At 50.9% G+C, this 25,845-nt stretch overlaps 8 protein-coding genes across 8 annotated transcripts; 5 read left to right on the plus strand and 3 right to left on the minus strand.

Moving 5' to 3' along the window:
* Positions 1–2,023: 2,023 nt before the first annotated feature.
* On the plus strand, positions 2,024–3,614 carry N7473_008088 (uncharacterized protein; the record flags this gene model as incomplete). The annotated part of the gene is made up of 5 exons (XM_057154028.1): positions 2,024–2,492; positions 2,546–2,836; positions 2,903–2,966; positions 3,030–3,052; positions 3,118–3,614. The coding sequence occupies 5 exons, from the start codon at positions 2,024–2,026 to the stop codon at positions 3,612–3,614; spliced, it is 1,344 nt and encodes a 447-aa protein (XP_057008366.1).
* A 220-nt stretch (positions 3,615–3,834) lies between these two features.
* Positions 3,835–4,678, minus strand: N7473_008089 (GNAT family N-acetyltransferase; the record flags this gene model as incomplete). Its single annotated transcript, XM_057154029.1, has 2 exons — positions 3,835–4,100; positions 4,162–4,678. 2 exons carry the CDS (start codon positions 4,676–4,678, stop codon positions 3,835–3,837), a joined length of 783 nt encoding a protein of 260 aa, XP_057008367.1.
* A 1,022-nt stretch (positions 4,679–5,700) lies between these two features.
* On the plus strand, positions 5,701–6,937 carry N7473_008090 (Tvp18 family protein). Its single transcript, XM_057154030.1, has 4 exons — positions 5,701–5,836; positions 5,919–5,934; positions 6,132–6,224; positions 6,277–6,937. The coding sequence occupies exons 1-4, from the start codon at positions 5,800–5,802 to the stop codon at positions 6,575–6,577; spliced, it is 447 nt and encodes a 148-aa protein (XP_057008368.1). The 5' UTR covers positions 5,701–5,799; the 3' UTR covers positions 6,578–6,937.
* Positions 6,938–9,699: 2,762 nt separating this feature from the next.
* Positions 9,700–12,598, plus strand: N7473_008091 (Aim21 family protein; the record flags this gene model as incomplete). The annotated part of the gene is made up of 2 exons (XM_057154031.1): positions 9,700–10,624; positions 10,689–12,598. The coding sequence occupies 2 exons, from the start codon at positions 9,700–9,702 to the stop codon at positions 12,596–12,598; spliced, it is 2,835 nt and encodes a 944-aa protein (XP_057008369.1).
* Positions 12,599–13,686: 1,088 nt separating this feature from the next.
* Positions 13,687–14,357, minus strand: N7473_008092 (ATP synthase subunit H; the record flags this gene model as incomplete). Its single annotated transcript, XM_057154032.1, has 3 exons — positions 13,687–13,952; positions 14,053–14,134; positions 14,193–14,357. 3 exons carry the CDS (start codon positions 14,355–14,357, stop codon positions 13,687–13,689), a joined length of 513 nt encoding a protein of 170 aa, XP_057008370.1.
* An 807-nt stretch (positions 14,358–15,164) lies between these two features.
* N7473_008093 (transcription factor SUA7) lies at positions 15,165–16,214 on the plus strand (the record flags this gene model as incomplete). The annotated part of the gene is made up of 1 exon (XM_057154033.1): positions 15,165–16,214. One exon carries the CDS (start codon positions 15,165–15,167, stop codon positions 16,212–16,214), a length of 1,050 nt encoding a protein of 349 aa, XP_057008371.1.
* Positions 16,215–19,790: 3,576 nt separating this feature from the next.
* On the plus strand, positions 19,791–23,291 carry N7473_008094 (DUF1765 domain-containing protein; the record flags this gene model as incomplete). Its single annotated transcript, XM_057154034.1, has 3 exons — positions 19,791–20,653; positions 20,714–22,291; positions 22,349–23,291. The coding sequence occupies 3 exons, from the start codon at positions 19,791–19,793 to the stop codon at positions 23,289–23,291; spliced, it is 3,384 nt and encodes a 1,127-aa protein (XP_057008372.1).
* A 637-nt stretch (positions 23,292–23,928) lies between these two features.
* Positions 23,929–25,650, minus strand: N7473_008095 (alpha-keto acid decarboxylase family protein; the record flags this gene model as incomplete). The annotated part of the gene is made up of 1 exon (XM_057154035.1): positions 23,929–25,650. The coding sequence occupies one exon, from the start codon at positions 25,648–25,650 to the stop codon at positions 23,929–23,931; it is 1,722 nt and encodes a 573-aa protein (XP_057008373.1).
* Between the last annotated feature and the right edge of the window lie 195 nt (positions 25,651–25,845).

Here is a 25,845-nt window from a genome sequence, read left to right on the forward strand (position 1 = left end):
GGCCACTCGCCCCTATGAAAAAAAAAATTGCGTAATAATTTGGTCTGTTTGATCAATCGGAAAGAGCATAACGGTCATTCGAAGAAGTTTCTGACACGAAGAAAATTTCTTGAACGCTGGGAATGGATAATCGAGCAGATCGTGATATTGAAAGCTACTCGCGTGCCGATAGTTGGGTGTATTATTGATAGGACGTATCAAGTATAACGCGAGCTGGCATATCCTGGGCGATGGATGATTTCACGATGACGACGACAGGAATGTGTCCCGGCTGTGGAACCAGTTTAAGTGGGGTACTTGCCTGGGACATCAACCACTCATGTTGTAGACAGGTGGACGGAATGTATAGTGTGGAAGTCTAAAGTCAACATGATTTGTCTGCACAATCAGTGTGGGTCTGGCTGGATTCGACTGAAGCAGTTGACTGGGTGCGGTGTAGGAAGGATTGAAGTGGGTTGGGGCCATGACGCAATCCACGTGAGACAGCGGGAATCCATTGCTGACTCATCAGGGACAGGAACTACCCCCAGATCTTCAATGACGTGCGTGGCCCTGGGACTGGGCCGAATCTGGTAAGCACCCCTACACAAAAATGCGGAGTACATGAGCCACCATGTACTACTATACTAGATATACTTAGAAAGCACAGAGGATAGCAATGTACATTATGGGGTTGAAACTGCATTATGCGCCCAAGCAGATTATCAATTCAAAAAGATCTGATGGTTCTCCAGTATCTATATACTCCACATCTCCATATCCACACTGACCCATTGAGCAGCGATCAGATTCAACTCTATTATGTATCCTCATCCTCTGCATTCATTGTCTCTATGAGGATAAGTACAATGCACAGTATCCGTCGTATATCTACTCCGTACACCAGCAGGATTCGCTGCTTATCCCACCGAGTACCGAGTATCACAACTCGCCAGCTCAAAGCAATTACTAAATGAAATCTACGAGACAACAGACCTTGCATGCAGTCCATAGCTCCGCTGGATCGGCAGTTCTGCTTACTCCGTCTTCTGCACAAAAGCATCGCAACAATGTGATAAGATGTGGAGCAGCCTTTCCCCGTACTCTTGGCTATGTCTATACACCTTAAAGATACGGCTTCACAAGTAGCTAACATACGTGATCCCCATTCCTTCAAGGGCTGCCCGTTGAAGATACTTTGGCGATGTCCTCCTCACTCCATATAGTCTTCCGACTGGCACCATTTCTTCTTCAGCAGGTTAGGGCTGGGGAAGAATCATCAACTTTTTTCAACCCCGTTTGGAATAATGGGATTAGCATTGAGATGCCCCCGGAGAGGCCTCATTGAAGGGCACCGGTTTCTGGCCAAGTGTTGAGGTGAGCTTAGCCCATCAGATTCGCTCCACCAGTCCTCAAGGCCATTCGATAGCCCTTCTTACGTATGGCTCTAACTCGTGCATGGGAATTTTCTAACATTCGCTCCGGTCACTTAAGACGTCACTAGAGGTCCTTAACGGGCATCAGCATCCTGTCACCGAGTAGGTGAGTGCAGATTCCCCTGCTAGTATTTCCTGCTACATTCCCATCCTTAAAACCCCCATAACAGCTGGCATTAATAACCAAACATTGGTGCATTTATATTTCCCGGTTCATTTCAAGCTTTGCGGGGCTCCGTTGCCAATATGCCGATCCTCCGCGGCACTTGGCTGAGAACGGTACGGAGTTGGCCTCACATGAAACACTACCTTTAATTATCCCCTGAATAGAAAGCCAATATAAACAAGCTTTGACTCGTTTTCGTCAGCCAGAGCTGTCGGCATCTCTTTTCATTATAGGAAAATTAATCTGTACGCAATAGTAGTGCTTACCTATTAGACCACCCTTGATGTAGATGTGAACCGGCAGGGCGAGGAATCCGTTTTTCCAGATTGACATAAATAGTAAGAAAATGGACATATTCTAGCTGGATTTTCTCCCTCGATGTACAGAGAGCCAATTCTACCATCACTCAGTTGATTTAAGCCCTACCAAGATCACAGGCATAATGCATGCCAAGAACCTTCTACTTGGCCTTGGCTGCGCCTCCGTCGCATGGGCACAGCTTGCAGACACCACCGACTACCCAATGGGACCATTAACTTCGTCAAGTACTAAGTGGGCCACAAAAGTATGCGACATCACCAAGTACGGCGCTGTAGCGGACGGAGCGACAGATGCCGGGCCTGCTATCCTGGCTGCCTTTAATGCATGCGCTTCGGGAGGAGTTGTGAATATTCCGTCGGGAACATTTGCAATGGCAACATGGGTCACGCTCAGTGGGGGAAGCGCCTGGGCTATCAATCTTGAAGGCACTATCATTCGTACCGGAACTGCTGGGGGTAACATGATCTTCATTGAGCATAGCACCGATTTCGAGCTCTATTCCTCCAATGGCAAGGGTGCGATGCAAGGCTATGGCTATGAATTCCACTCTCAAGGTAAATATGGCCCGCGACTTCTGCGTCTGTATGAAGGTAAGTAATTTTCGCGTCATGGAAGACCAGTTAGCCGCGCTGACTCTGTGAAGTGACAAACTTTGCCATCCACGATATTGCTCTCGTCGACTCTCCCGCTTTCCATCTGACCCTCGACACGTGCAACCAGGGCGAGGTTTACAATATGATTATCCGTGGTGGAAATGAAGGAGGTCTTGATGGCATTGATTTGTGGGGGTTTGATCTTTGGGTACATGACGTGGAAGTAACCAACAAAGACGAATGTGTCACCGTCAAGAGTCCCGCAAACCATATCCTTGTTGAGAATATCTACTGCAACTGGTCTGGTGGCTGTGCGATGGGCTCTCTGGGAGTTAACACTGGTAAGCCCTTGTTTTGCATTACTTAACGTTTCATTGGAGTATAGATGCTGACTTGGATGATCAAAGATATCTCGAAGGTTGTATACAACAATATCTACACTGTGAACTCGAACCAGATGTTTATGTTCAAGTACGTATTCTCTTCAAATCCTGAGCGCAAGTACTAAGACACATGATCTTACTTTATTTATAGGAGCAATGGCGGAAACGGTACAGGTGAGCGCCTTCTACTTCTCGGATTAGCCGCAAAGCAAGGCAAAAACTAATGCTACCATCGATAGTGACCGAGGTTACCCTGCAGAATTTCATCGGACACGAGAATGCCTACTCGCTCTATATCGACGCATACTGGTCATCGATAAGCGCGGCTGAAGGAGACGGAGTCTTGTATAACTCCATCACCTTCAACAATTGGAAGGGAACTTGTGCAAATGGCGCTACACGGGCCCCGCTATACGTCTTGTGTCCCTCTACTCAACCGTGTACAAACATTGTGATCGAAGATTTTGCCATGTGGACTGAATCGGGAAGTACGGAGTACTACAAGTGTGCAGATGCTTGGGGCTCTGGTTACTGTCTACACTCTGGATCTGCACATACCTCGTACGGTACCGTGACTTCGACGTTGACAGCCGCTCCATCGGGATACTCAGCGACGACGATGCCTGGTCAGCTTACGGCTGGGTTTGGACTCAGCACGTCTATTCCAATCCCAACTGTTCCGAATACCTTCTTCCCGGGTGCTACACCAGCCACAGCTCGGGTCTATGGCAGTTAGCTAGTGGATTCAATATTCCATAGCTACAAACGATCGGCCGTTGTCAGGCTCGTGATTGTCGCTTAAATATAATTCTATACCAGGACTTGTAACTTATGGATACTTGTCCCCACGGTAGTGGATGATGTAGTAGGCTTGAATCTTGGATAGTCCGCAGACAACTGTGGCCTCAACTTGGGGACCATTTCCTGCCATTGTGATCTAGGTATGGCAGCATGTTCTATTTATGATCAACTCCTGCCCACTCCATCAATACAATCGACTTCTTTCCACCTCCTCTACTTTCAGAAACCGATGCCCAATCTTTGAACGTACCACCCCGTATAAAATTGTTCTTTTCAAAAACCTTCTGGCTGCCTTGGTTGTCCTCGAATGCCCAAATCTTCAATCTTCGGACATTCATTCGAGGAACTGCCCAATCATGAATGACAGTCCTCACGGCGAGTGTCATGATGCCCCTACCATGGTGACTTGATGCAAGAAAGTCTACAGTTGGTATCTGTCAGTACAGCCTTAGAGTAATTCTTTCCAATCTCTTTCTGCATACCTCCGAAACTCCATTCAATCTTTTCGTCTCCAGCGAGTAACCCGTCGTTTTCTTTTTGGGCTTGGGCTCTCTCTTCACTTCCCTCTGGATATTCATCGAAAGTTGAACGCGCTAACCGAATATCTCCAATGAGAATGTCTTCAAGAGGTTCCCCAGTCTCGGGATTGTTCTCGAGCACTTCCCGAATGCAAGTGAAGGGACAAATGTCGAAGAACTGCCTCTTTTGATGGAGGTCGCCTGGGTTTTGCGGTTCTTCAAGCTCTTTGCGCAAGATGGACAGGATATCCTCCTGGTCTTTGCAATTGGCTTTGACCCATTCTTCACCGTCCGACTTTGAATACGGATAAGGGGTACGTTGTAGACGAAAAGCAACGTCAGGATCGTTGAGGATCCTCGCGAGAGCCGACGACGTCTCGTGAAGGCTATGAGGACGGTGTGCTGTGATTATAATGTTTGTATGTGGTTCCGGAAGCCTCAGGTAAGGTTCCTGGGTCTCCGAGTTGTAATGAACAGCCATTTTTGCTTGCTGCACCACGAAAAGTGAGGCTGTCGATTAAGTCTGACAATGGACCTCTTGCTGGTTAGCCTGCTATAGTTATGAGCAAATCGATTGAGTGAGTCACACCTTCAAGGGCAACGCAACGGCGCACTAAGTGTGTCAGACGGTATTTGGAGTCATATCCGATAGCTATAGCCATTCGATGGTCTTTCGATTAGTGGAAAGAGAAATAATATGGATAATGGCTCCGCAATGAACCAAACATGACAATGCCATCGTGGCTTGAAGGCTTACTTCACCCCATAGAAACTGCATAGGATCATAAATCCAAAAGTTGAGCGATTCTCCATCAAGTAAGGCAAGATGGCCGAGTTGGTCTATGGCGCACGGTTCAGGTCTACCTGATCCAAACTTCCGTGTCTCGAAAGGGGCGTGGGTTCGAATCCCACTCTTGTCAAAGCAATATCTTTTTGTCTTTTCTATTTTTGACCTGGTTGGATACACTAGCTATGCCAGGTGTGTCTTTGTTCTTTTTGTCGTCTGGTGTACGGAGTAGACTTGAGACCAATCAATACATTTTGGTGGTTGGTCGTCTGAATCCACTGCATTGTTGGACATTTGAAGTAATTGCTCATTCATTAGTCTGCCTCTGTCTGTGTTTCATTATGAGAAGACAACGGGCACTAAATTAGGCTCAAGTGCCATTCTGCAACAGACATTTTGAACTATGGTCAGAATAATGTTGGAGCCTTCTAGCTTGGGCGACGCAGGAAGACCAATTTAGTGTCTGCCTGGTCACAAATGGGATGAATCCTTGAGCGTCTAGAATAGGCTCAACTTGGTCCTCACCAACCTCTTAAAGATATCTTCCTCGCAAATCTCTACATATCCTTTTTGAACCCCAGTTTCCGCAGTCTCCATCATACCTGATCGACAGAGTGGCAGTTCCGAGTGGCTTCCGCTTTGTTTTGTTTGCGTTTCAACGGTTGACCGCCCAGCATCCTAGCTAATCAGCCGCGTGTACACCTTTCTCTTTTTGACCACTACACCTCCAGACTTTTGGCCTTCTAACGCGACAGTGATTCCAGGTTGAATCCGCTCTTGGTCGCTATTGCTATTCTAACGTCTACTTGCCCATCATGACTCTCGCTGAGGAGTTCCAATCGCGAAACTTCAGTACGTACCCCTCTTGCTGATGCGGCGGCGAACGTCGATCAGTCTCATTGATTCAAGATTGGCTAACATCCCACTCTTATAGGCATCTATGGCCAATGGTTAGTTCCTTGAATAATTTTGTCTTCGCTTCTTCTGAACGTTTCCGCCGGGTCCCATTCGAGCTTCGACAGCTATGCAGGATAGAGGCAATTGTGGCGAGATGTCGGATGGATGCCTGTTCCTCATGGCGGGCTTCGGATATCTCTAGTTTTTGTCAAGTTGCGAAGGAAACAGATCTCTGACAGCCTTCTTTTAGGACCGGTGTGGTGTGCATGATCCTGTGCTTTGCCCTCGGCATTGCCAACATCTTCTCCCCCGTCATCCGCATCATCTTCTCCGTCATCTGCCTGTAAGCTCGGCCAAACTTCCGCGATGACAATCCACCATTCTAACCATTCTAGTGCTTGCTCGTTCATCATTCTCTTCATTGAGGTACCCTTCCTGCTCCGCATTTGCCCTACATCCGCCAAGTTCGATGCCTTCATCCGCCGCTTCACCACCAACTGGATGCGCGCCGCTATGTATGCCATTATGTGCGGTGTCCAGTGGGCTAGTCTCGTCACTGGTGCCTCAAGTCTGATCGCCGCCGCCGTTATGCTCTCCATCGCTGCTATCTTCTACGCGCTGGCCGGTCTGAAGAGCCAGGAGTTCGTCGGCAGCAAGACCCTCGGTGGTCAGGGTGTTGCGCAGATGATCGTCTAAATTCCCGTTGCCTCCCGACAGGTCTCTGGCTTCTTCCCGCGTCGGGTTTATATGTGGGATAGCATGTCCCCTGGCTGGTCCAATGTCTGGGTGGAATGATGGAATGCTCGATGCGAAATTCTGGATAATGACCTTTGGGTCGAAACATATTGGAATGCGCCACGACCTTGCTTATTACTCCTTTTATCATCTTGTACTTGTATGTCGCCTTTGGTTTGGCGACAGCCTGCTTGGCGACTTCCTCACTGCAGACATAATGAACATCCTCTTCTATGGTTCAGGTCTGCGTTATTCGGTTCTGTTACGGTTTTTAGAGCGAAACTAGGTTCAATGTCAATGCATACTTATGCTTCCTTTCGATCTGGCCCATTTCTATCTAGTTAAAACTAGAAGAGCGTTGTGTCGAAGTAAATGCTTGAGGCCCTGGGTACTCCAGTCCCTCTGTCCGGGCACGATGTGTCTGCGCATGGTTGCTACCTACCTGTCCAAGTGAGGGTTTGATGTTAGATTTGATGTTACTTCTTCTGGCTCCATGTGTCCGTAGGCTGTCAGCCTTTGATGTCCTCGGGAGAGCCTGCAGGTGAACCTGGTTGGGCTGTACCTTGACTACATGAGTCGCGAATACCCGGATATATATTCACAGACAGAGCGGATTCATAAACCCGATAGTCTATACTATGGATCAAATTAATGTAAACCAAGCCACTTACACAAGAAAATCCCTGAACCATCGCATACAGGGGGAAATTAGGCTTGAAAAAGCAGATATATGGGAGGTCATGGGGGTATATGAACTAAAGCAAGACGTCATGGATTCACCTTAGCTGGTGTTACTTGAAGTCATCGATGTAGCCAAAATCTGGCAGACATACCATGAAGTTGGTAAGATGGCCGAGTTGGTCTAAGGCGTCAGGTTAAGGTCCACCTTAGCATAAATTCCTGATCTCGTTTACGGGGCGTGAGTTCGAATCTCACTCTTATCACTCATCTTATATTTTTTTTTTTTTTTTTCCCCCTCGCACTTGTCAATTGCCATTCATTGAATCTTTCTTTTTTTTCTCATTTCCCGTTCAGCTCGCCCACCAAAAGTCGCAAGTCGGCAAGTCATAAGACGCTTCAAAGACCTCCATTGACATGAGTAATCCGTAGTCAGTACACACCTACACCTGGGATTGCCGCGGAAGTAAGTTACATGAAATGTCACTCTACGCTCAGTCCTCACCAAGAGAAAAAGAAACAAACGAAGAGGCCAATGAAGCTCGGTAACAGAACTAGTTACTCGCCTTCACATCCTCGGTCAACAACCATTCTTTTTCCTCCTCGTTTTCCCTTCACATCCCATTGATCCCAACATCTGTGAAATGATCCGAGCTCTTCATCGGATGACTGATTCTCCCCATCTGACCTGTCTGTACATGTATTAGCAGGATCGTCACCCCGCAATCTCAGGAACCGCTCAGGTAAAACGGGGGAACTCCATCGGCTAGAAAATTTCAGCAATCCACATGACCACCTTCCCCCTCTCGACGCACCCCTTTTAATATTACAGTTTGTGTATTTCAGTATAGGGTAAATCTGTCCAGGAACCACGTCAGAACATCCGGTTACCTATCCTGGAGCCCCGCGCGTCATACACCAGGTCTTGGTGGCGGCAATTTTTACAGGGCTACCGGCTATGAGGGCGAGGATCAGTAGTGAAGTGGGGGTCTAGTCAAACACCTCTGCTTTAAGCTCTGTCTCATTTGATCTCATCATCATTGATCTCTGGAGATTCATTGAAGAGATAAGGAAAGATTCTTCCAGACAGAGATAACTATCAGCTACCAATTATTTCCTCTGTATTGTACTCTATTATCTCAACGGACGGGTTAGGAAGCTTTAAATGGGGTGGACGCTAGATGATGCAATCCCATGGGATGCGGAGAATCCTTTCTTCATTGCTCACCGCCTCGGTCTTCGTGGCCAATCCCAAGACAAAGAAATAATCTGGGACGGCCGATACAAGTTGGTCCTTATCACGACCAGAAGGAAAAGATACATTGTTCTTACTTCTAGAACCTCTCTGTTGCTCTCCTGTCCCCCGTAGAAAAAGTGATAGTACGTAGAGAATTGAATTATCACTTCTTATGCCCCTATTAAATCCCCTTAGCACAGCCACTCGAGACAACTACCAGCGCTATTAATATACTTTGGACCCACGGTCTAGCCACCAGGGATTATCGGTCTAATGTCCTCATACGAAACGAGGAGACGCCTATGCCTGCACGCGATCCCCAGAAAGCGGTGGTTGGACAAACTGCACGAGGCATGATTTGCCCCCGAAGCTGAACGATCTCGACCACTCCACTTGGCGACCAGATATGAGGTATTTGCTTGAAAAATGCCGCAAAAGCATGCATTGCTCAATTTCAGGACGGGGGGAATAACTCCCTCGTAGAAAAGTCGTTCAGCGCATGATTCAAACGTCTAGAGTTTTCATGGAAAGAGAGACTGAAAGATCACCGAGTATTAATACGAGTATAAAAAACTGGTTAAAATATAGTCGATGAGCCATTGGCGTCACCGTAAGAACAAGAGCCCTCAGCACCGATAGTAACCTTACAGTAATCTGACGGTAAAACTGGACTTTCGCTTGGACTGGATGCGGTCAGAGCACGTCACGCGCCCGGTGGGTCGTGGCAGAAAGAGACATACATCATGCTCTTCGCTCGCCGGATTGCTTCATTCTCTGCTCATTCTCTACCTTTTCTGTACTCCGGTACTGATTGACCGCTACCTTATCCTTCTATCCTGATCCAATTGGGAATCTCCCAGACCTCGATATCGGGTATATCAATCTGGGTAAGCAAATCATCCTGCATCCGCTTATCAGCTGCAGCCCTCTCCCCTCCTCCTTGGCTATACCCGAGTTATGGGGCCCAATCTCCCTTGCATCAATGCAGGTCCTTGAATGGCCAACCCCAGAATACTCCGCCCGGGACCAGGTGGTTGCTTCTTGGTCCCAACGGTCAGCAGGGAAGGAATGGCCTAAAGCTGTCCCACCAGCTCGTGAATTGTTGGGCTAAAATTGCGAGTCATTTAGCTAACATCCCAAACCTGGTAGCTTCTGAACATCCTCCATCATGTCTACTCAAACAGCTCCGTTCATCCCGCCTCGACCGGCCCGATCTCCGCAACCACCCGCCTCAATAGACATGCCGAAGATCCCCCCGCGTCCGTCAAACCGCCGCCTGGACCGGTCCGTCTCCCCCATGCGAGACAGCTATGCGCCGTCTCCCTTTAATGAGTGGAACGGACCAAGCATAGCTCGTACCACATCCAATGATCTCCCTCCGCGCCCGCCGAGCGTCACGATTCCCTCCCTGGGCGAAGAGGGCATTGAGTACGCCGATCTTGATGTCGGAAACATGGCGGACAGCCATCAGCAGGCACCGACAGAGACCCGCAACGTTAACACTGACCTCAAAATCCATGCACCACGCCCTTCTTTGCCCACCTCAAGTGCTAAGGCGAGAGTTCAGGCGGTCACCCGCACAGATTCCCGGCAGGCTGCGGCCGCGGGACTAGGCCGTGAAAGCTCCAATTCTCCAGCCTTGGATGAGCAAGACCGTCCTCGCCGAACGTCAAACTCCCGGGCGAGCCACTCGCGGGCCGACTCGAACGCCTCATCTGACCGCCGACTTTCAGCACACCTCGGAGAAGAGCATGGCTTCCGAGTTCCCATGTACCCGAATGCCGGTGACGTCCAGGCACCTTCTCCAAGCCCTTACCTTGAACAGGGCACCCAGCGACAAGGCCGCAACCATCACCGCAGCCGTAGTGCCCGAGATTCTTCTCTGCCTCCGGGCAGTTACGGTCTGCATGGGCACGGCGTTCAGCACGCTGATAAGTTCGAGAAGGCCTGGTACGAGAAGCACCCGGATGAGTTCGTCAAGGAGGAGGGCCAGTATGGCCCAGGTGTGGGCACTCCTCGGCCGGATTGGGCTCTCAGTAGCGATGATCTGAACAAGATCGTTCGTGGTCCCAGCCGCAGTGGCCCAGGCCTTGGTAAGAAGATTAGCCGCGGTTCTAGCTTTATGAAACATGAATACTGACTTCTCGTTTCCTCTAGGCACCTCTCCTGCGGCCACAGGTACTCCAGAGGAAGAAGTGGGATACCTTGCCTCAGATGAATACATGCATCGCATGGCATCTCCGCCTCCCGATGCTCGCAACGAGTCACAGCCAGTGGTGGAATCTCCGCTTCGACAGATGAGTTTCCCAGCATCCGAGATTGAGCCCAAAGTTCCGGCCTCCCCATTGCGCCATGGCCGGAGTAGCTCTCATGGACACCGTGCGGACGGCGAGGTGATTCACGTCGATGACCCTATGCACCCTCTTCACCACCCAGACGGATTTGCTCCAACCCCGGCACCGTATGAGCACACACCTGATGTGCAACAGCCTCTCGAAGACGATGAGCCTATTCTGGCTGCTGATGAAGTGCGCCCCGATTCCGCCTATCTGCACCCTGCCATCTCGCCTACATTTGAGCACCGAGGAAGCCTTGACGAGGAGCGTAGCCGCACCCCAAGTGTCTCGCACAGTCGCTCTAACAGTAGATCCGCAAGTGCTCAAGGTGCTCCTATGCTGACTCGCTTCGATTCCCGTGAGCCGCATGAGGATATGTCCACTCCTCTGGAGGATGTGGAAGAATATGAGCCTCTCTTCCCCGAGGAGGGAGATTCGAAGAAGCCACGCTCTCTCTCGGCCACGGAACGTTTCAAGAAGCGCCCAGATGTGCACAGATTCCCGAGTGAAGACATCTGGGAGGATACTCCGAACAGTCTGCAACTCCACGCTACAGTGACGACCCCTGATATCCCCAAGCGCGAGTCTTCAGAGCTCTTTGAGACACCGGAACAAGAGGCTGCGCGAAGAATGCAAACGTCCAAGGTTGATTCTCATCAGGTCGCGCGTCATATTCTTCACGGGGATGGTGCACGTGATAAGGCCAAGGTGCCTGCTCGACCCGATGCCGTCAAGCAGCGGTTCCCCAGTCGGGACATTTGGGAGGATGCTCCTGATAGTCAGCAACTGGTGACGACGGTCGACCCGGCAAACGATGAAGTCAAGAGCCCCGATGTGCCTTCGAAGCCCTCAATTCCTCCACGCCCGCAGAAGCAAGTACAGGCAACATCCCCAACCGACAAGCGTCCAGCGCCCCTCATTCCGGACCGTCCGAAGCCTCAGATTCCAGCTCGGCCCGCTAAGCCTGGCTCTCAGTCAGCTGAGGGTGCTGCCGCACCCAAGGCAAAGCCTGCGATTCCCGCGCGCCCTGGTGGTAGTAAGATTGCGGCTCTGAAAGCTGGCTTCCTCACAGATCTGAACTCGCGTCTCCAGTTGGGTCCCCAACAACCTAAGCCCCAGGAGAAGGAACCGGAACCACCCGCCGAGAAGCAGCCGCTGAGTGATGCTCGTAAGGGAAGAGCCCGTGGCCCGACCCGGCGAAAGCCTGCCACGGAGAACGCCAACGCTAGACTGCCCACTATCCCAGAGATCAAGATCACTGAGACTTGGAATGTGTGGTCGGTTGGCCAGGACGGTAATCTGACTGTGGGTAGCGAGGACAAGAAGCCTTCTGTTCCCGCAGCGGAGCCTTCAGTCCCATCTGAGCCCCCAATGGCCCCCCAACTGGCCAAGAACACTGCCGGAGAATCGGTCGACCCTGTTCCAGTGACTAAACCCGCGGCAGAGGAGGTCTTTGCCAACACTGTCGCTGCTCGAGAAGCCGAAGCCGCCGAGCCTCAAGTTTTGAAAGACGTCCCAGCGTCAATCGAACCCCCTCAGCAGCCACCGAGCTCCCTTCCAAGCAACAGGAGCCCGAGCCAACCACAAGTCCAGCCGGAGCCCAGCCTCTCGCAGACCACGTCTCAACCTCGACCAAAATGGATGATGTTCTCGAGGACCTGGCTGCATCAGCCGATGGCAAGAAGACCTCTGATGGTGACATTCACCCCACAGAGTCCTCTGCTTAAATAAGCGTTTTGTTCTTATTTTTCCTTTCAAATTGTGTCTTCTTCACTCGCTTGTTCTTGACGAAGCTTCATGCCCGACAAGAATTTGGTTGCAAGTATCTCACTAATAATGGACCTTGCCAAGCCCAACTACCATCTTTATTATCACTGCGTTCTTAATGAGTGTTGGTCCTTAGGACCTTGAATACATTTTTGTTGTGGCATCTGAGTTAGATGCGCAAGACCCAATTCTGCGTGCCTTTCCCGCTTATTTCATGGTATCCTATCCATCTTTCCAAGTAAAAAATCCGAATTGTTATGGTTGGTAAGTTACTACTAGCCTGGCCCGTTGCTAGCAAGGGCCATAGATATCAGCCATATGTCCGCGGTTCTGCCTAGTTGAGGGCGTGCTCTTATAAGCACATCATCTCCGAGATACCTGGGGCATATCCATGTTTCGTATTGAATCTATGTACGCTGTACATAACAAGAATCTATCACCGTGTAGTGGCGCACTCATATGGACACTGGGGTTGATATCGTGAGATATCTAACACGTTTTGCCACACCTGCGGGCTCGAAGGTCTTAGTCCACTAGATCTCTTCTGAGCTCTACTGTGGGAGACCCATTGCAGGCGGGCTATAATCCGTCACATATGGATCTGTGGAGAGGCCTCTTGGTGTCCTTAATTCGCCTAGATTGCATACGTTCAATATGCCTCAAACAAAACCTCGGCATCGGAGGGTGATGATTCCCCTCAATAGTAGTCAGGGTATAGGCATTGAACTTTGAAAATGTGCGAATTACAAAGAGGCTAGGTGATCACGCTGTTTTCTTGACCTTCTACTCTTGATAGGGCTTTGTGTCCAGTACAGGCCAAAGCACTGTTTCCGAACTCGCAACCAGATACTCGATAGTGCCAAATTGGTGACTGTTGCATCGCAAGAGGGAGAAAAGATTGGCTCAAGAACAAAGGGAAAGAAATTCAATATTTCAAAGGTGGTCTAATTTACAAGCTTCAGGACCTGAGGAGGCGGCCAGATATTGGTGCCGGATGCATGCACAACCGTCCCCTCATATTTCCCCAGACCTTGCTAAACGAAAGGGAGCATTTAGTGGGCGGCAGCAGCCTCTTCCTCCTCCTCCTCGAACCAGCTCTCCTCGGCGGGGGCGGCCTCGCCGGCGGCAGCCTGGCCCTCAACCTCAACCTGCTGGGCCTCGTAGGCGGACAGCTCACTGGCGAGGTTGGCCTCCTCGGGGGAGGGGGGAGCCTTGGGGAGGTTGAAAGTCTGGACATTGCCCTCGGCGTCGCTGGGCTTGACGGGGGTGGGCTTGTAGGCCTTGAGCTCACGGAGGTAGAGGTCCTGAACCTGGTCGGCTAGAGTAGAGATATGCGAGTTAGTGACGGGTCGATCATAGATTGGTGGAGAATCTGTCCGCCAGGAACGACTTGAAGGATCTTGGAAGTAGTGACATACCGCGGCGGACAGCGGAGGTCAGGAAGGTGCGGCGAGCAGCGACAGGGACCTGTTGCCGAGAGGCACGGGTGAAGAGGGAGCGCTAGGTTTGCAGTGTTAGCCAGGCGGAGCGGCGCAATTCGATAGTCTATATCACTCACCGAGGCCCGGAGAGACTGGGACATCATCTTGACGGAGTGGGTGGTGAAGATGAGGGGGGTGGAAGGAGGGGTGGTGGTCTCAACAGGATGGATCTGATCCGTTCTCCGTGCAAGTCGAGGTTGGAAACGACTTCTCTTCGGAATCTCGGCTTGGCGCTGAGTCATCTGACCCACTCCCCCCACCACGTGACCAGTGCAACTCATCTGCCTCACTTCTTTGTTCGCCTCGATCGTTGCCTTGGACCTAACCACCTCTCTCCCCCTTCTTCTCTCTCACCTCCGCCCTCTCGATCCACCCCCTTCTCTCTTCCTCCGCCTGTCTTCCCTGGAACTTTGACTTCTTCCTGCTTCTTGCCCCAGCATTTGCAGCGATCCGTCAGGTTTCCTCGACCCTTTTCGTGAGATATCTCTCTTACGGAGACCTTGACTGGTTATCGTGGTCGGACAAAGCCGAGCTTTTGAGAAATCGAGAAATCTCTCTTTCGCCGGAGAAAGCGCATACACCCTGGTGACAGTTCTTTCACGTCTTCGAAGAGGGGGGTGATCTTATCGAGCTGCGACTGGTCTTGTTCTGAGAAAAGGTAATGCCAGCTTCACTTTTGCGAAATTGGAGAAACCGGTGGCGTCGGGGATAATACTTTCACCTGGGAGATGATACTCTCCGTGGATGCGTTATTCTCACTTCTGACCTCCGAATCTTTGGGAATCTACCAGAACCAGGCTAACCGCGACTGCGCAAGTAGTGGCCCGCGATCAAAGAGATAGCTCCGTGCTGTTTCTTGCCCCGCAGTCCATCTCTCTGCTCAGTCAGGGGGCTCTTCACCTTTTCTGCGATTGTCCGTCGCAGCCGCCACGACGTATTCGCCACTGTTCCTTCGCTACTATACTCGCAAATACCGCATACCTGTCTCCCACAAGAACATCACCCAGCGACGTCAGGCACGCATCTCACAATTCGGACAAGTGAAAAAAATGGCGACCATGTCCCCACTCCAAAAGGAGGCGGCCACGGTGCCCTTCAGGAAGAACCTCGCGGCACATGTCATCTGCAGTGAATGCAAGGAAGTGCCACCCAACCTGGAGTTCGACTCCCACCAGACAACCTGTGGCAGTTGCGGCCTGGTCCTTGGAGATCGCGGAATCGACATGGGCTCCGAATGGCGCACTTTCTCGAACGACGACCAGAACTCGGACGACCCGTCTCGTGTCGGAGATGCCAACAACCCGCTCCTGAATGGTGATCAGCTGGAGACCACGATCGCCAGTGGCGCCACTGGCCGGTCTCGCGATCTGTATCGCGCCCAGAACAAGCAGTCTAACGACAAGCAGAACAAGGCCCTGATGCAAGCCTACAAGGAGATTGGCGCCATGTGTGAGGGGTTTAATATCCAGAAGAACGTGGCCGACACTGCCAAGTACCTGTTCAAGACTGTCGATGACGCCAAAGCCTTTAAGGGCAAGTCCCAGGACGTCCTTATCGCCGGCTGCATTTTCATCGCCTGCCGCAAGTGCAAGGTCCCCCGTTCGTTCTCTGAGATCTTCGCCGTCACCAAGGTCAGCCGAAAGGAGATTGGCCGGATCTACAAATCCCTGGAGAAGTTCTTCACCCAGAACGACGAGGCCCGCAAGGCTGCTGTGGTGGCGAGCGGTGGTACTCCCGATAACGTAGTCTACGAGACGACTACCTCGACCAAACCCAGTGACATGTGCAACCGGTTCTGCAACCTTCTCCGTCTCGAATACCCCCTCCCCCGCATTTCTGTGCAGTTGTCGGACCGAGTCACCGCTTCGGGTATCTTGGCTGGACGTTCGCCACTTTCCATCGTGGCCGCCTGCATCTACATGGCTTCCCACTTGATGGGCCAGGGCAAGTCTCCAAAGGAGATTTCCCAGATCGTCCACGTTAGTGACGGGACCATCCGTGGTGCTTACAAGCACCTGTATGCAGCCCGCGAGCGGCTCATCGACCCGTCCTGGATCGAAAAGGACAAGGGAGATATGAGCAAGCTGCCCGCTGCCTGAAGAGGTGGATGCTCGGGTGCCATGAGGCATCGGTGATCGGAACTGACCTGTGCTGTGCTAATTTTTTTTCTTTCCCTTTTTCTTCTAGCTGTTTTCTCATGCCAAAAAGGGCATGAAAGATATCAATGATAAAGCTGACCTTTGCTGTTTTTTTTTTTTTTTTTTGATTCCCAAATGGATGTCGCCGTAGCCAGCGCGCGGCTTGACAAGATATGCTCATGCACAGTCACTTCACAGGTCTCACAGTGTTCCAGTTTTCCTAGTTCTTATTTCCCAATTGGAAATGACTTAAAATACTGTGCTCATGCTCCATTCAGTACTGCTTTTCTTGCTCATGTTCATTTCTCATAATCAAGTCGTCGCTGTGGAGCTTTAGGTTTTATTCAGTCGGTTTAGATAAATCTTCAAGCCTAGCTATGCTGGGCAACACCCGTTCTTGAAGATTTGTAAGCTCTGCGTCGGGATTATGTATGAATACAAGTGCTAAAGAGAATAAAAAAGACCTGCAAGTGTTTTCAATCACAATCTTAGCCTTCAAGTAGGTAGGCTCTGAATGGAACCAAAGGTTCGTATGACAAAAAAAGAATTGATTGATAAGAGTGAGATTCGAACTCACGCCCCGTAAACGAGATCAGGAATTTATGCTAAGGTGGACCTTAACCTGACGCCTTAGACCAACTCGGCCATCTTACCAATTCGATGGATGCGTTCTCAAATTCTGACAATATGACTTAGTAACCTATCTAACATGTCCCTCCTGATGAGGCTCTCTTTAGTGATTCCCTCATTCGTCGACGGGAAGGCCGATGCGGGCGTCGTAAAGGTGGATCCGGGCTGAACACCACGCATCTTGCGCGGCGACGTGGTGTACTTTTGGTGGAGCAGTCGCTCAAGCTTATTTCCCTTTTCCCCCTGGTCAGCCTCGTTTAATCCTGTCTATTGTCAGGTCCCGTCAGGCCGATATTGGGTTTTGCTTATTTGAGTTCACAGCCACCGAGACGAGACAGGTACAGTAGGTCATGTATGTGGCTCCCGTCTTACAGAGAGCTATTGACATTCGTGCCGATGGCGCTGTGGTACTGTAGTGGGCGCTTTCCCTGCATCTTTGACGTGGCAGCTGCGGGGCTAATGGGCTGGACCAGCAGCATGAGAATTCACCAGGATCAATTGAGTCAATCTTGAGCGATCGAGTGGTCGGTCTTTACAGGACAGATGGGGGGTTCGGTGGACGGGTTGCGCAAGCCGCTAGACGTTCGGGGGCGTCTAGACTGCCGGTGTTGGGCGCTGGGAGGTGGTTAGATCTACCGACACGAGAGTGGATAGTCGCCCAAGTCAAACTAGCTTGTGGGTGTGGTGTATCCGTGGATAGAGAAGTAGTTGCTGGCGACGAACATCACTGTGGGGATCTAGATCATTAGGAGGGCTGTTAGACTCGTCTGGCCACCAGATAACTATAAGTATTGTTCAGGTGGAGATAAGATGTGCAAGCACCTGAGAGTACTGTAGTCGTCATGCGAACCACTGCCAGGTGTGCCTATCTCTAACTCTGCATATGATACAGTACTGTTGATTGCCTTTGTCCTATCAACCTATTAAGAATGCGGGGCAACACATCACGCTCTAATCCTTCAACTTTCCAGAGTTCGCACTCTCCTGCAAGCCGGGGGGTCACACTTTGTTGAATCATGAATGCACGCTATCGATTCTATGCTATGCTATGCCATGCCCTGGCTACACATGGACTACTGCAATTGGGCTAGTGCCATGACTAGCCGCTGCTGTTAGGGCTGATGGTGGTGTCATCCGCTTGGACCCGAGGCGGACATTCTCGAGCAAAAGGGCAGTCTGGAATGTGCATTGGGGGGAGGAGGTGGAGGGGCAAATCATAATCCATGATATGGTACCATACTATGTGATGGTGAGTTTATCAGGGTACTTGGCGGGCGAGAAGAATGGGCAAATCCACGGGTCAACAATAATACGCTTGGGTGTCAGCGGAAGTGGCGGATCGGGTAATAAGTCAATAGATGTCCATGGATGAAAGGTAAACAATTAGTACATTGATCTATATCAGTTCCTTTCTACTTTTCATGTACAGTCTCTGTTGGAAGGAAGATATTTCAGTACTAAGCGAGGCTGTTCTCGGCATATCCTGTCTATCTATAATCTTCCGGAGTGGATACGATTGGTGGTAGGGCTTAACATCGGGGCTGAGAGAGGGCAGTGCGAATCACGACTCGTCCATGCAGGACAGCGAGCGGGCGAAGGGGGTGGGACAAACACCTCAGCCTTTCTGAGGATTACGAGAGAATGACGGCTATCACCTATGGATCCGTGGATGGACTGAAAGGGAGATCATAAAACAGATTACGCTCTCTATCTTGTGTGATGTACAGTAGGCAAAGATGATGTATGTAGTTACAAGGCCGAGTTCCGATTAGGAAAAAGTGGAGTGGATAAGGCAGATGGATATGGTGGACAGGATGTCTCAGATGTGGAGTGGATGAGTGGAAGGGGGTTGAATCAGATTTCACATTATTCCATGTCATTTCCCTACAGTAGTGGGTTACTTAGTACTGTATCAATTTCCGATGATGACGGGAGTTTTGGAAAATCGAACGATAGTTACTCACATAGTAATACTAGACTAGTTAACTGTAAGTCTTGTACGAGACAACTCAGCCAAGAAGGCTGTAGCAGAACACGAGAAATGAGAATCTTTTAGAAAACGCTGAGAGTTTTTCCCTTGTCATCTTTTTTTATCTCATTAACCTTCTTTTCTTTTTACTCTTTATCCTCACATCTCTCTTTCTTTTTTCTCTTCCCTTTTCCTCCCCTTGAAAGTCATTATTGATTGTTCCCCACTCTCCTCTTCCGTGCGGGCCTCACCTCTTCTCAAACTGGCCCCGAGGATCTCCCTCCTAGGCTTCCCCCCTCTTCCCTCCACGCCTCAATTATTTCCACTTTGATACTCTCCTCGCTTCCAAGTCCTGTTCCTGCTTCCGTTCCGCCTTCCCCGCCTCTCTCCAATCTCAAAACCCCGACAAGCTCGACAAGCTCGACAAGCTCAACAACAATCCCAAGAGATCCCTTGTTCGGACCCTGTCGAACCGCTTCCTCCAAATCCTTCCTAACCGCCGATCAGTTGCTATTTTGGTGTTCGTGGCGCCCTTCCTTAGCGGGTGTGCAGCTGCATAGACGATCGATTTATTGTTCCCTAGACCGACTTCTCTGCGCGCCTATCTATTAGCAGACGAACTCTAGCTTGCGTTCGTGTGTGACTTATCATTCTGCTCGAGTCGGACTGATCGAGCGTGGTTTTTGGAAGCTTGCGGTGTTGTGTACTCCGTACTTGTGATTCCCTTCCGTCCTGCCTAGCAATGCTGCGCGTCTAAGCACAACCGGCCTCAACACCACCAAAACGACAGGACTCAAACTCGGTGTGCATGGAGGAGCTGGTCTTCTTCTACACCACTCTCGCGTCTGTCTGCGGTGTTCCCGGAGGAAATGTGCCTGCGTTGACAGCTGTTTCTCGAATCCGTTTCCCCTCCTCTCCCCTCCCTTGTCTCCCAGACAATGTCTTCGCCCGCTCTCAAGATAACGACGACGACGAGCAGCAGCTACCCAGCCGACGACAATAATGTCTTGCTTTCGCGTGCCGCTAGCTATACCGACCTCCCGAGCCAATCCCCGGAATCCGGTCCTCCGAGCTTAAGACGAACCTTCTCCGATTATGCAGTGCCCACCCTGTCCCAGTCGCCGACAAAGGAGGTCGTGGCTGCAGGCAAGGATATTCTGCGTCGGACGTCCCTTCGCTCGAAAAAGAAACCCGAGAAGTCGCCCGCCGCCGTTGCCCACTTTACACTCTCTTCATCGGAAGATCTGAAGGACTTGGACACCCAGAATGTGACCGCGACGAAAATGCCGGAAACGAGGGCGCCCGAACCTGTAGCTCGGCCATTGAAGTCCCGTTCCATGTCCGGACGGATCGTCAATTTGGCACGGAAGCCATGGGGGTCTGCGTCTCGTTCACCGTCCCCGGCAGCAAAGAGGACCAAACAAAGACCTGAAGAAGAATCTCCTACCCGGTCGAGTACACGCAAGACGGAACAAGCTGATATGGATGGGGCACAGCCGTCGCGCAGGCGAACGGTACTATACAAACGGCCACGACGGCCAATGGTAGCGGTGGTAACAAAGGGCAATTCGGACTCTCCAGATTCACCCAACAGTCCGTCGAACTCATTACGAAACAAGACTTCTTTCGAGAAATTCACAGCATCTCTCTCGGTGACAACTCCGGTTCTACCTCCTATGCCCAAGGGTGCTGCGGCAACCGTGGCGTCCTTTACAAACAACAACAGCAGCACCATTGAGCATTCACGCAAGAAGGATGAACTGTGGGGTATTTTCCGCGGCCTCGAAGCCGATTTCCAGAAGTGAGTAGGAAGAAACGTCTTCGTAATGCTTGCCCAAGGCTGATCAAATTTTGCTTGCAGGTTTCAATCCAAATCGAGCTCCCTGAAAGCCAATGTCATTCGCACTTCACTGCTCCCGTTTCTTGGTCGCCATCATCTCCATGGCTCCTGCAAGAACCTCCGACCCGAAGATTTGGATCGTCGAGTCAATATTCTCAACAAGTGGTGGATTGGAATGCTGGAGATGCTCAATGGCAAGAATAATCAATCGATATCCGGCACTGACCGGCCGGTCTTTCTTGAGGCCGTGGTGGGCATTATGACACGACCTGAATGGCGAATCCCATTCCCTACAGCCCAGCAGAACGATGCACCGACGGATTCGTTGAAATATGCATCGACTTCAGTATCGGAGACCTCTGATGGGTCAGGCTCATCTGGATCGGATTTTCTGGTCGAGTCCATTCACCACAATATTCGAAATGTTTTCGTCCAGAATCTTCTGTCTCAAATGGCATTCGTGGTGGAGCGGATGTCCATGAGACACGCACCCGCCAGCCTGGTGGCCTTCTGTGGAAAAGCATGTTCTTATGCCTTCTTTTTCTGCCCAGGAGTGGCAGATATCATGGTGCGCCTGTGGAACACGCCTCCGACTGCCTTCCGTCGCATCCTGGCGGAAACATCTCAGTCTCGGACTGGAAACATGCGTGCCTTCACCCAGGAGCTAGCTTTGAGCTTCCCACCGGCTCTGCGATCTCTGGCATTCCACTCGCATGCACCTTTGCTGCGGTATATGAGACACAAGCCTGAGCCACCTCTGAACACCACCAATATTCCTTGGAGTGGCCCTTGGATTGCACGCTGGTGCGGACGTGACACGGATTTGTTCTTCGTCTTTGTCAAGTATATCCACATTCTGTACGCGGAGTACATGCCGCCGGAGACGGAGAAAGCGAACAGGATTTTGGCTCCTGGATTGCTTCTCGTTCATGCTCAACTTCTGATTGCCATCGAGGATACGATCTACAAGCAGTCTTTGCACCAGCCGGAAAACGCTCATGCTGCTGCCGCGATCACTTTCGACGATCTCATCGAATCGCCAGATGCCTCCGCTTCTCCCCACTCCCTCGCAGGTGGTAGGAACAGCCATCGATCCATGGCGGAGAATCGTCTGATTATACTTCTACGAGACCTGCTCTCAGAATCCTCTTCCGAGCCTAATCGTGCACGTCTGCTTTATGCGGAGACTTTCTGTGGACTACTCAAGGTTGCGGCCCAACGGATCTCTCTATTCGATCATAATGCATGCTTCCTACTATGCGATTTCCTGGAAGAAGTGATCCCGATCGTCACGCGATATGCGCAGTCTATTGAGACTGAATTGTTCGATTGGAGTTTCTGGTTGGAGGTTTGCCGGCAGATGATGCAAAGCCATAACTCACTGACAGAGGTGCGGGTGTTCTCTTTCATCTACAGCATCTGGGGCACCTGGGCCGTGACGGAGGAGCGGAAGGCTAGCCTTTGCTTGAACTTCTTCTTGCATGAGCCGGTATTCTATCATTATTTTAATCATTGGAGCCCGATGGTGCGCGCCTACTATCATCGTGTGTTGTGCTGGAGGATCGGTCGTTTCAGTGGAGACCCTTCGCCGCTTGACTCGTGAGCATGACCTTATCCTTTTTGTCCCGAAAAAGCCTACTAACAATCGATTCATAGAACAATATATGAGACGCTATCTGACAGGCTGTTACGGGTCTGGGAGTTTTACATTGGATTCCAATCCAAGGCAGAGCAGGGGCTTACTGCGCCACTGTCTTCTGCTCCTTGCACCCCGGCGCCAGGCCGGCGGATCATCATCATTAGGTGTGATACTCAGCTGTCGCCAGTCAACCTATTCGTCTCCTTTGACCGAGTGGTCCCGCCTGTTCCCCCTGAAAAGGTCACCTCACATCGACGATCCAGCTCTGCCGACTCCACTGGTTCAGACGGCCAGCCACCGAAGCGACGATGGGGCCTACTTCGCTCCATGTTTGGTGGTTCGGCTAAGTCCGATTCTGCGGGTGGCAGTAGTTCGGACGAGGACAACAGTGCTACGGATCTGACGGTGACTCCGGATAGTCGGTGCATGGACGAGCATGAGAAAACTCCAAACCAGAGCTCGGATGAGCTTGTTCGACCAAAGACACCGCACCAGCCGTACTTCTTCAAATTCTCTCTAGAATGGATGGACCGGCCGAATTGGCCCACCAAGAATAAGCGACTGTTCACGCCCTGCCTCCCGGTGGCTTCGCAACTCCATGTGCAGCACTGCCGATCTCGGTCTCCCTCGAAGTCTACCGAGTTTGATACCGCGTCAGAGAACTTGTCTACTTCAGATGAGAAATCGACGCAAGGAACCAACCAGACAAACTCCTCTCAACTAGCTGCGGATAGCCAGGCGAGGACACCTACCACCAAGAACTCTCCACTTCCAGAGCTTCCGTCTCGTCCTAAACAAGACTACGTCGTGACCAGCAAGTACGCTGGCCGCGCTTTGGCGGAATGGGCACATATCGTCTCCGAATGTGACAGTTTCTTCGCCCGTCGCCGCGACGAGGGCGTCCCATCTGACCGCATGGTCGAAACGCCCAGTCTGGGCGTAGAGAGCTTTCGGAAATAGAAAGACTCTTCCACTCCTCACCTGAACTCCTACTCAAGTCTCCTCGAGACAAGAAACTCTACCACCGCTCCCTCATCTTAACAAAAAATCACCTTCCCTACCTTTTTTTTTTCTCCCTGAAGCGAATATAGACGTCATGTGGCTCCCCTAATGGAAGATGCCGTTTTTAATACTTTTGTTGGCTTCCCCTATTCTCCCTCCTTCTCTCCCTTTCCTTTTTTTCCTTTTTTCATTCTACTTCGATACTGCACCGTGTGCATCACAGGACCTGGGGGCATAGGATACCGGCGTTTTTTACGGGCCTGATTTCTTCTTTTTGATAGGCTTGGTTGGGTTGGTCTACTTTTTCGTTTTTATTGGTCTTTCCTTCGTCGACTCTTGTGTCTTCTCTTTTTTTTTTGTCTTTTCTACTTTTTTTGGTTGCGGAGCGAGATACACATTTTGGCCGTGGTAATCATAGTGAGATCACAATCAATTGGGATATTCCGGATCCTTGAATCTGGAGTTTTGAATCATGTTAAAACTCCGAGTCTGTTTCGGGGCAAGCATTGTTTTCCAAATTCTCTATTGTGCTGATGTAGGCTCTTCATCTTAATCTTATAGTCGTTATGTTATCCAGATACCCCTATTCTCTCCATCATTTCCCCTGCTGCTTCTCCTCCGCAATTTGCTTGTTGAGCACCCACAACAACACACCCTCCACATCCTCACGCTCCATAAAGACCTCGACAATCCGTACACCACTTCCACTATGCACCTGCTCCTTCTTCAATGTCTCCTTCAACTCCCCACACGTCCAAGCCTGAAAAGTACTATTCTTAACATGCTCCTCATCCGCACCAAAATAATTCAACGCCTGCGTATGCCGCCAGAAAGGCACATCATTGTACGCCTGCTTCCGGCCATGAATAACCCGCTCAATAGTATATCCCTCATTATTAATGATGAAAATGAGAATGTCCAATTTCTCCTTAATCATCACGCTGATTTCTTGCGCGGTCATTTGTAAACTGCCATCGCCGATGATCAACACGGTTTGGTTCTTGGTGTTGGTGGGTTTATTGAGTTCCCTCTTTGCGAGGGCAGCGCCCAGTGTGGCGGGGAGCATGAAACCGATAGAAAGCCAGGTGACGGCGCCGAAGAGGCGGGATTTCGGGGGCAGTTTGAATTTGCGGCCGCCGTAGGCGGCGGTGCCGGTTTCGGTGAGGATGATGTCGCCTTCGTTGAAGAGGGGGTTTATCAGGCGGTAGAAGTTGTTTTGGGCGATGATGTCTGTGTCTTTGATGTCGGTGGTGGTTATTTCGAGTTTTGGGGGGCCGGTGGCTTGTACGAGGCGGGTGGAGTCGAGGGCTTGGAGGAGGTGTGTGAGGACGGTGCTGGAGGACATGTCTCTGTAGATCTCGTTTTCGACGTGGATGGTGCTGTCCTTGAATAATATGGCTGAGGCGGACTTGGGCACCGTTGTGAAAAAGTAGGTGTTGGTGTCGCTGTAGTGCGGGCCGAATGTCAAGATTAGGTCTGCGGACTCGAAGTATTCTTGAGCTGGCTTGTCGCCGAATGCTGCGGCGTATAGGCCATAGACGTTGGGGAGTTGCTCGTTCACGAGACCCTTGCCGTAGACAGTAGTCCATGTGGGCCAGTTGGTAATCTTAATGAGAGACTCGATTTGGTCCAGGATACCGAGAGCTCGACTCTCGCCATCGACAAAGATGACCGGCTTCTTAGCACTGTATATCCGGTCTAGGATCCGGGCGATGACTTGTGATTCATGGGAGGCACTGGGAGTCACGGGCACACGGATGGGAGTCTTCAGATTCTCCGAAGAGACAAGAGTTTCGCTCATATCATCGGGAATCTCCAGATACACAGGCCGGCAGTGAATCAACGCCTGCTGCAAGATCCAATCGATCTTATCCGGGGCCGTGACCGAGTCAATCACATTCGTTTGGGCTGCCGTGATATGTGTGGACATGGCTGCAAAACGGCGGTACTCGCCATCGGAGAAAGTATGGTGCATCAAAGTGCGAGATTGCTGCAGTGGCCGCGGGGGTGTTCCCACGATGTGCACCACAGCGGACCTCTCTGCATATGCGCCAGCAATTCCGTTAGCAGCGGAGAGCTCGCCGACACCAAAGGTGGTTACCAGCGCGGACAGCCCGTTGATCCGGGCATAACCATCAGCGGCATATGCAGCGTTGAGCTCATTGCAGTTGCCTACCCAGTGGAGACCCGAGGGCTCGACATGGTCTAGTAGGCGCAGGTTATAGTCGCCCGGTACGCCAAAGACGGAGTTTACGCCGAGTTGGAGTAGGCGAGTGAAGAGATAATCGCCAAGCTGAATTGAGTCTGGTGAAGACATGGTGAGTTCATATGTAAAAGAGCTCAATGTAGAAGAAAGAGAAAAAGGAAAGAGAGAAAGAGAAGCTTCTCCGTCTTTATACCAGGTCACCAACCAACTCCGCACCCAAACTTCTCCAACGTCCCAACTTGTATAGGAGACCCGCATTTTTGCCCCACTTGCGCGACGTGACTTTGGTTTCTTATCGCCGACTGG

The sequence above is a fragment of the Penicillium subrubescens genome, assembly GCF_028828155.1.
Source record: "Penicillium subrubescens strain IBT 31985 chromosome Unknown utg000005l_segment0_segment0, whole genome shotgun sequence".
NCBI lineage: Eukaryota > Fungi > Ascomycota > Eurotiomycetes > Eurotiales > Aspergillaceae > Penicillium > Penicillium subrubescens.